The 10,195-nt window shown below is 36.8% G+C and overlaps 2 protein-coding genes across 2 annotated transcripts; one reads left to right on the plus strand and one right to left on the minus strand.

Moving 5' to 3' along the window:
- The first annotated feature begins 258 nt into the window (after window positions 1–258).
- LOC108228130 (protein ENHANCED DISEASE RESISTANCE 4) lies at window positions 259–5,286 on the plus strand. Its single transcript, XM_017403618.2, has 3 exons — window positions 259–436; window positions 1,976–2,117; window positions 2,477–5,286. The coding sequence occupies exons 2-3, from the start codon at window positions 1,997–1,999 to the stop codon at window positions 4,942–4,944; spliced, it is 2,589 nt and encodes an 862-aa protein (XP_017259107.1). The 5' UTR covers window positions 259–436; window positions 1,976–1,996; the 3' UTR covers window positions 4,945–5,286.
- Window positions 5,287–6,877: 1,591 nt separating this feature from the next.
- LOC108192922 (transcription elongation factor TFIIS) lies at window positions 6,878–9,896 on the minus strand. Its single transcript, XM_017359461.2, has 3 exons — window positions 9,777–9,896; window positions 9,513–9,691; window positions 6,878–8,163 (listed from the first exon to the last, which is right to left on the minus strand). The coding sequence occupies exons 2-3, from the start codon at window positions 9,675–9,677 to the stop codon at window positions 7,156–7,158; spliced, it is 1,173 nt and encodes a 390-aa protein (XP_017214950.1). The 5' UTR covers window positions 9,678–9,691; window positions 9,777–9,896; the 3' UTR covers window positions 6,878–7,155.
- Window positions 9,897–10,195: the final 299 nt, after the last annotated feature.

Consider the following 10,195-nt stretch of genomic DNA (forward strand, 5'->3'; position numbering starts at 1 on the left):
TTGTAAAATAACAGTAATCAAGCAATTTTTATTATTTTGTAACAATATATGCATTATGTTAATTTAGATAAAAAAAATATAATTTAGCAACATTAGGTCAGAGGAAAAACAAATTAAGTAATTTCAAAATTGATCCAACCTTTTAAACAAGCTTAAAATATGAAATTGAAGAAGAGAAAAAAAAATTGACTCGGAGATTAAAAAGGTATATTTCCTCGTACATGCAATAATAGAAAGTCTTGTGTCCCAAATTTCCACAGTGTTTGAATAAGTAAAACCCCTAGAAATAAGCGTACTTACAGACAGAACACACAGTGTCCACCACATAGTCCACGCGCGTGTCTAATTTTCTTCTTTGTTTCTCTGCCTCTAATTTAGGCTTGTCTTGGCGGTGATTTTGTGCTGGAGATCTGTTGTTCGAGTTTGCTTGATTGAGGTGTGTTTCTATGTTTCATTTGTTGATCCATTCATTGATGTGCTTTGTTTTATTTCTGTTTAAGTTGATATAGATTTGTGTTTTATAAAAATCTTGTTCATCCCATGATGTGAGAGAGAGGGGCGGGGGAGGAGAGAGAGGGGAGGGAGAGAGAAGGGGGGGAGAGAGAGAGAGAGAGAGAGAGAGAGAGAGAGAGGGAGGGAGAGGGAGAGGGAGAGGGAGAGGAATATCCATATTGACTTTTGGTATCATTTAATTTTATTTTAATATGCAGAACTGTGTTATCAGAAATTGTGCGAATTTTTAATTAGAGTTAGATCAGCGGTGGATTGATTGGAATATTGGATAGGATTTAGTGAGCAAGGGTTCCAGAGCTCAATTTGGGTAAAACAAAATTGTTTAAGGCAGTGTTAGAAGCCTAGTGTTCTGGTGAAGGATTCAGGATTCTAGTAGTATGCTGAGTTGGGTGCCCAGGGTTCACATTTTCAGAGAAAGAGAGACCAAAATTCTCAATTAAAAAGAACTGAATTATGCAGAGTGATCAAGTTATTGCGACTTTGAATGTGGATTCTTGATCAAAATGGTACAAGAAAGGAAGAGAGTGTAATACATATATGGCTGTAATTTCTTGTGGCATTCTTGAAAATTGAGTATTCTTCTTCTTTTGTGTATGTTGATTAAAGGCCTAAGTTTAGTTGTATAAATAAAAAATCGCGAGGTCAGATAAGAAAAATGACATCCACGGCTAGATTCAGTTTAGCGTGACCAACTCTCTAGCAATAGTAAGTTATGTGTGATGAAAGAATGCCTCATTCAAAAGTCCAAATTGGACTTGAAGAGTGTCTGGATGGCATATGACTGAAATCTATTTTTTGTTGGTGTCTTGGGTAATATCAATTTGTGTTTGAATAAAATTATGAACCAATATTTACTTGTTCTGTAAAATTGTAATGCTTTCTTGGGGTCAAATGTGACATAGGTTGAAACAGTGATGTCTTTATTTAAGTTTCCTACTTATGTTATTACTAAATATGGAGTGCACGGGAGGGGGAATATGTGATTAACTATAAACTAGCTTCTCTGAAAGTCATACAGAGAATAAAATGTACACTCTTCTGATAAAGAGACAAAAGTGCAGACTTTGTGAAGATGAGTAAATAATTTAGCGTGCCGTTTGCATAGCTCTTCAATCTCTATTATAATGGGAAACTCTCATTTTTCTGAATCACCAATTTTTTGTTGCTAAATTGATATTAACAAACTAGTTACAGCTATTACTTTGGATTTTGATTAAACATCTAAAATAGAAAATCATGGCTTTACCTTCGTAAATATACAGATTTTGAAATTTAAATTTGGACATATCTGCTGCGTATTGCATGTTCACCCCCCCTTTTATTAAGAACTAACTTCCATTTTGTGAGTTCAGTGGTGTAATTTGGTGGTACATTTTATTAAGTGCCTCTGTTACAACAGTGGTGTATTGTGATCTTGTCGCGAAGATTTGCATGCTTATAAACATCCTGTTAAACTTTGCAGAGACTTGGAAAGTGACTGGAAATGACCAGTCAGATGAACACTAAAGTTCGATTGGTAAGATGTCCAAGATGCCGGCAGGTTCTTCCTGAGTTGGCAGATGTTCCTGTGTATAAATGCGGAGGATGTGGTGCAATTCTACAAGGTATTGGCGTGCCTTTAACACACACATATATATTTTGTTAACTCACATTAGAATTATTATTCATCACCGGAAGTAGTGGTTCTTGTTTAAACACTTGGCTATTTCAGTGATTGGAGAAGACGGCAGGGATTCTAAACATGATAATCAGTGAAATTTAATACATTGCTAAACAGTCAACACACTGTGATCTGAACTCTTTTTAGTATTTTAATATAAGAGTGGGCACACTCCAGGGATATAGAGCTCTGCATTATTGCAAATGCGTAGATTACCTCCTGCTTAATGTTTCATTGTTAAAATCTCTAACTTTTGGTCTTACTTTACTGTTCCATTCTTAATTTCTTTGCACCCATTTTCAGCTAAAAATAGGAAAAGAGATACTCAAGACACAGGATCACTTGTACCTGATGCAGATCCTTCCCAGACACATGGCCTGGACCATGTGATAACACCTTCTATGAATGAATCTGATTCAGACAAATCTCTCGAAAGGCATGGGAGTGGTCTTGATCGCAGAAAGGAGGGGCTTGGAGGTTTAAATCAGTCTCATGAACGTCATGATTCGGATGTCAGTTCTTGTCATGACAATACAGGGTCATCACCAGAAACCAGCGGACATGCAGAAGTGGAGGAGAATAAATTTCCATTGGTCCAATATGACGCAGAGAATCAAAACAAACTGGGGGATGATGATAGCCGGCATCCTCAAGACACTTGTGCACCTAATGAAATCTTGTCATCACCTGAAGTTGATCTTCACGAGGACAAATCTTTGTCACCAAGAAAAGAGGATGAAAATCGATACTCATCAGGAAATATCAGTGATGGAGGTCAAAATGATTCTCAAATTAGCAAGAAGGAATTGCCTATAAGCACAACTTTTTCAAGGGATATTTCTTCTTATGATGAATCTTCTGAAAATGGAAATTTTTCACCAGCATCAGCAAATGATAGATATATAGACGAGGATTCAGAGAATCATTCAAGGTCCAGAAGTCCAGCTGCAGTAGCTTATCCTGACACTAGTCCAGAGGGCCGAGCCCACAAGGCACAGAGTTCCTCCACTGAAAGTGATTCTCCAGATAATCAGATGTTTCCTTTCTCAGATTCAATGAAACAAGCTCAGGAGGAAACTCTCCCAGACTTCCAGCGTGTTAGCTCAGCTGACACCTTGGAAAATATGCCCCAAGTTTATGCCAGAAACGACCTTGGTGTTACTCTTAGATCGCCAACTGCGAAAAATTACTATGCCTATGACGTTAACACATCTTCTTGTGAGGAAACTGAAAATCAAGTTCCCAGCCAGCATTTTCGCTCAGCAAGAAGGAACTTTAAGGACACTGAATCAAATAGTACCAGAGGAATGCCTAAAAATGAAGAATTAATGGTTAATCATAGAATGAGTAATGAGACCGTACTCCCTCCTCGTCCAATCAATTTCTCAGAAAATGTATCAGTGAAAAAGCATCAAAGCAAAGGAAGCAATTGGAATCGAGGTGAGTTACATGAACCTACAAGGCATAGTCATCCAATTAACAATACGATTATGGAGAGAGGTGAATACCTGTCTAGACCTCCAATTTATTCGAAGGTCTCTCAACCAGTCAGAGATGGCAGCTCTTCGAGTTATGATCAAAGAAGTTTACCTGAGAGAACAGTAGACCCTGAATCTGATAAGATGGAACTGTTAAAAATGGTCTATGAACTGCAGGATCAACTTAATAGAGCTCATCTATCTAAAGGTAGAGTGCATGATAAATTCAGTGGTAGAGTTGCTAAGGAAGAAGAACTATTACATGCACACAGTAATCTCTTTGTTCCTAATAAAGAAAGATATCCTGAGCCAAATTATCCCAGGTATCCTGAACGACGTGATAATGATAGATATTGGTCGCAGCAAGCACCACACATGGGATTTTCAGGGGATGCCAATCACTACAGAAACGAAGTTGACTGTTCCTGTTCGCGTTGTTACCGTCAAGAGCATCATTACTCGGCACAGATGCCTCGATATGCCTACTATGATGAAAGGCACAATATGGCCTATCATAGACACAATAGTCACAGTCCCCACCATTCTGCTTCTGGAAGTCCTCATCATTATATACCTTCTGAGTTTATGTGGAGTCGTGAGTCAGATGGTAAACCTGAAAAAAGTTACGAGGTTAATAAGCAGCAGCAGCCAGCAAAGCAACACTTCCGACCAATAGCAGGTGGGGCTCCTATTATTGTATGTTATTGTTGCAATGAAATCCTTCAGTTGCCAGCAGATTTTCTCCTATTTAAAAGAAGATGCCATCGGTTGAGATGCAGTGCATGTACTGCAGTCTTAAAATTTTCGTTAGAACACCGGATCCATTTAGTTGAATATAGCGCTGAACCGAGGACACCTCCAACCAGTGAGGTTGGAGGGTACACTGAGACGATGAATTTGGCATCAGCATCTCGTGCAAGTGATTATCAACACGGTGATCCAGTGTCATCTTCTGATGATTATGGGCAATCTTATAACAGAAGCTCGACAGATACAGAACATTTCTCTCCAGCTCCATTTCAGATCTCAAATGAGACATCAGATCGCCAGAAATTGTCAGCTAGTAACCCTTTCGAGAGCAAGAAGGACGGGAAGAAAATTATCATACAAGACTCTAGAAATACTTACAAGAGTAGTAGGGAAACCTTTGAGCTTGGAGGACCTTCCAAGGTGTTTGAGCCAGTGAATGTCTCAGAAATAGAAGAAGTATCAGAAGGCGGTTCTCCCCTTCATCGGCTTATGGGGTATCCATCCCCAGGCCGTCTTGTATATCGATATTCAGCTGATGTCTGATATGAGGACATATGCTCCAGCCATCAGGATGTTTAGGGACATGGGCAAAGGTGAAATGAGTTGTGACAGTCTGCTTGCTAGATCTTGATTTGCTGTACAGTTTAAATAGGAGTCAGGCTTATTAAAGTGGAGGTACAGATATATTATGTGCTCTATGTAAATAGATGTTCCGTAATCCATAGAGTTAAAGTTCTATATCTTCATTCGTGTCAGCATATTTCATTACATGAATTTTGAAATTTATAGTTTATTGTGTAACATATATTCGCTTTGAAGCATTGTTTGTATCAATGTTACCATTTTTGGTAGCAATTGTTATGTCATATTGAGGTTTTTGTTATACTATAAGAATGTTATTTGCATGTAGAACTTATTATAATGACCAAATGGCTCTAGCTCTAATGATCAGGCTCTTACTCGCTTTAGGAAAGTTAAGGGATTGAAGGCAGTGGGATGCCTTTCCAGCAGTGGTATAAAAGCTAATCATAATTCATACCACTGCTAAAATACATGAATTCAAGTCTCTGTAGCATAACACCATCCAGCTTACTAGTGGCGTTATAACTTCAGCTATAAACAGTTGTTCTGAAACTTCTGCTCTAGCCATACCACTTCAGGTTTCTGGAGAAACTATGGTTTCTAAGGAACTGTGTCGCATTCGGAACCTGTGTGAGACTGCAACTCTGCAGGTCTCATATAATTTGAAATTATAACCTTACAATTGAGTATATGTTCTAAAAAATTATCGAGATGAGCAAGAGTCAAACCCCTTAACCAATTGGGATATTCAACCGTGGTCTGGAAAGATACTATTTAGTTCCAAATCTTGAAGACATTTCCTCTGAACTGACAATTCTAAGGATAAATGTAGCTTCCACAGGTCTCTCCAACATATAATTCTAAGGACCTTGATGTTATGTATCAACTGAACGCATATTAAAATCAAAACAATTTAATGTTGAGTGCTCAGATGAGAATTGACAGAGTAAGGGGCCGTTTGGACAAGTTTAAAAGAAGTGACTTCTTGCTTATATTCAAGAACTGGAGTAGAAGTGAGAAGTAGAAGTAAAATTTTTAAGTTGTTAAAGTGTTTGGTAACTTTAACTTATAAATTTTTCCTTAGTGTTTGGATAATTTGACTTATAAGTTCGTGCCGTGTTTGGTATTATAAAATATTTTTTTTAAAATTTTTTTTATTGATAATAGATAAAATTTGGTAAAAAAATATAAAATAATAAAGACAGATATTTGTTTTAAATTTTTTTTGAAGTGAGTCGATATAGTGAAAAAGTAATTATTTTTTCCGTTTATTTTAGCATTGAAAATACTGAAAAGCGAAACTAGGTGCAAGGGAGTGTGAGCTCATTAGATTTTTCCGTCACTGACAATAAGAAAGTGTGAAGCGAGAAGCAGAAAAAGAAGTAACAAAACTGAGGGGGTGTTTGGATCGAAGAAGCGCTAGCTTCCTTCCTACTTTTTAGCGCTAGCTTCCTTCCTGCTTTTTTTCTCCAAAAAAAGCGCTCCAGTTTTTTTGTCCAAACAAGTCTTGGGCTTCTTCTTAAAAAAAAGCTTGAAGTGGGCTTCTCCTTAAAAGAATCTGGCGCTTTTTCGATCCAAACACCCCCTAAATAAACGATATACGTAACTAACAATCACTGGGCCGATTATCCCCAATCCGATCATGAAGCATATTTTGACAATGTTCACAAAATTTATTTGCTAGTAAGAAAAGCACTATCAGTATTCAATTCCCTTGCGCTCTTGCTTCATGTCCTAAAATTGTTGGGTTGAGTCTCAATGGAAACACACAGAAACATGCATGTCAGACACAAGGCATGCGGGTTCATGAAGATCTGCAATACTGATAGTGCTTGATCTAAAGAACAAGCACATAAGGTCGAAGCATCATGGACAAGGCAATAAACTTCAAACATAGTACGAGAACATCAACAATATTAATTAAATCATCTCTCAACAACAAATAAGCCATCTCTAAGAGCAAATAAGCCTTCAGATGACGTAAAACCCTAGGAACGTTACACAATACAAGGATTGCAACAGTGAATACTAGACTTGCTACATGGACAGGAGACTGATACTTCTGAAAAGAAATCCTAGAACTTATACGTTACAACTGCGGCTGGGGAACATAATCCACTTAGAACGACAAGATGCCATAACTTGTAAGCAGAGCCAGCTCGATGGGAACCCTTAACAAAATTTCCAGCGGTTATCACAGTTCACACATGTCACATATGTTGTCATGGGTTCATCAGCACTCCGAGTCTGCATCTGATAGTAAGTACACTCATTTTTCTTACACCGGCCGCACTTGAATTGATCAGTACTGGCCTGTCGTGCTCCTCCTCGCTCACAATCAAACAAGGCTTTATCTTTTATTTCTTTGTTCTGACGCTGCCTCTCGTCACTTGCCATTTCTTCAGGAGTCATAAGCAGAACTTGATCAGGCTTGACATGCCCAAGAAGGATTTTCCTCCGAAAATCAGGGTTCTGGGAATCCTTGATATTAAACATTATTGATCTATACTTGAACTTCTGTGCCCCGTTAGATTTGCCCCACTTCTCATACATAGCCGACTCCAAGGAAACAGCAACTCTATATGGGTCAGAGGCGTCTGCTTCTTCTCGTAGTTCTTCACCAACCTCACCTGAAACTTTAAGTAAAGCCTCTGATAACAGCTCTCGAACTTTATCACGCAACGGATCCTTACAGAGAGTAACAGAAGACATCTTGGGAGGAGCGGTGCTTCCTATTGGTCTCACTGTTGCTCTAGGTTTTCTCACATCAGAAGTCACTTCTTTGGTTATTTCTTTTTCAACTTTCGAGGAATTCCCAGAAGAACTCTTTTCGATCTTGAAACTATCGAAATGTTCAACCTTTTTTACAGTGGATATACTTTCAGACTTTGAAATTGTCTCAGACACCAGAGAGCTGCTGGAGTTTGTTTTCTCAAGCTTCACATTTTCTGTTTTGGAGGCCTTCTCAACCTTCACTGAGTTCACCCTTGCAAACTTCTTAGCACCAGAAGTATGGACAGGCTCTTCTTTTACGGAATCTTTGCTAACCAAGTTCCCATTTTTCTTACTCTTTGTTGTTTCCTCGACAATTATATTCTTCCATACACCAATCAAGTTGGAAGCCAAAGTCTGAATCCTCTTCCTAGGATGTTTCGTTAAGTGTCGAAGTTGTTTACCAACCTAAAATGTCAAATTCGATATTTAGAAATCTTGGTTTTTAAAGTGCAAACTTGCACTCTGAAACACAACTACACAACCCCTCAGAACTAAACTTACTAGAAGGTCTATGCAGCAATACAGGGCAGTATGTTAATCCCAAAACACAGGAAACATCTACTAAAACATCTAATATTAAAGAATACACATGATGTAGTTATGGTAAAGGATATGATATATATTAGTATGCTAAATTATGTGATAAGATGCATGGCACGCTAAATTACGTAATCGAATCCATGGAAACACTACATTAAAGTATTGCTAATCTTATATGTATATTAGATGCTTACAGATATATCATGGCTCATGGCTGATATGCGATATATACCAAGGTAAATAGGCATACATTAGCTATAAGATTGATATTCATTAATTACAACCTTAAGTTTGCGTTCATAAATCTTCAGAAACAAACACAAGTTTAAAGAAAAATCAGTATATAGCAGCAAATTTTAGTTTTTGAAGGACAACTTGCAACTCTGAATCATATGGTCCCAGTAAAGCATTTACAATCAGGTATAGTTACAGAAGTAACTGAATACATTATGCTATCTTACATAGCCTTTGATTAGACAAACAAACACACCCCTTTCCTAATCAAAGACGGTGGAAGAACCCAATTTAGATGCATCCAACCTAAGAAACCTAATTCAAACGAAAACTTTATGGCAAACTTAAACTCAACCTCCCAAGTTTCGGACCTACGTTACCAAATGTAAAATCTACAAATCTCTCTAAAATGACCTATAAAGAGCTTATCAACGATAGTTTCCCTTGGCTCTTAATCATAATTCTCTCCTTCACCATTAAAAAGACAAATTTACAACAAAGACACTCGAAATCACAAGTAAACAGTAAAAATAGATTACACAACATAACAAGATAATATATCCCGATGAAACACGCTGGCATATATCACATACGTCTGCCACAAATACAATAGTACTAAAGAAAATCAGATATTGCATTCCCACAACATCAATCCAATACCAAATAAAAAACTAAAAAAGTCCAATCTTTTTAAGTTGAATCACTATATGACGACAATTTATAACAGACCACCATAAATAGTTTAAATACACTGTACATACGAAAAAGAATTTCAAAAATAAAATAAAATCATCAAGCACTTCCGAAAATTAGGGTTGATAATCCAAGAACCACCACCAAACAGGCCAACTATTCGAAAATAATCAAAATCCAATCTTTTCAACTTCAATCACTATATCATCCAATTAGGCTATAACAAAAAAAAATAAAAAATTAGAAACAGAAAGTTAAAACACACACAAAAACACACGCATATATACCTGAGTAGAGACAAGGAGTTGATAATTAACAGGGAACTTCTTGAGCTGTTTCAACGCATCAACGCATCGGTCTTCTTCCGGCGACGACTCCTCCACTCCGTCGCCGGCGGCCAAATCGGCCGACTTTTTCGCCGCCTCGTACAGCTCAATTAGCTCCGCCTCCATTACTCAAAACAGCCCTACAACTCAAATTGAACAATCAATTGAAGAAGATAAGATAAACATCAAATCTTGGCATATACATACAACATATAGATACAATACCTCTGAAGCCGCGAGTGAATTTAGAGGAAGAAGATAATAAGATGTTACCGGGTCGGGCAGGATTTAATAGGTCAATTTGAGGCTGGGCTTGATGGTGTTACCCTAAATATCATCTCCAATTTTGACTTTTTTACTATTTATTTTCATTCATATTTATAAATAATATAATGGTGATGTGTTTCATTCAAACTTATCCCGAAATTATTACAAAATATATATTTTTAAAATTATTTAATATTTTATTTAACATAAAAATTATAATATACAATAAAACCAAATATATGAAATAGTATAGTTTTGATAGATTAATATTAATTAGTTTTAATCATATATTATTATTTAATATTTTATATCAATAGAAATAGTGAGTATTATATAATAATAAATTTTTGAATGTTATGGATATTAATTTATAATTA

This window comes from Daucus carota, chromosome 6, assembly GCF_001625215.2.
Source record: "Daucus carota subsp. sativus chromosome 6, DH1 v3.0, whole genome shotgun sequence".
In the NCBI taxonomy this organism is placed as follows: domain Eukaryota; kingdom Viridiplantae; phylum Streptophyta; class Magnoliopsida; order Apiales; family Apiaceae; genus Daucus; species Daucus carota.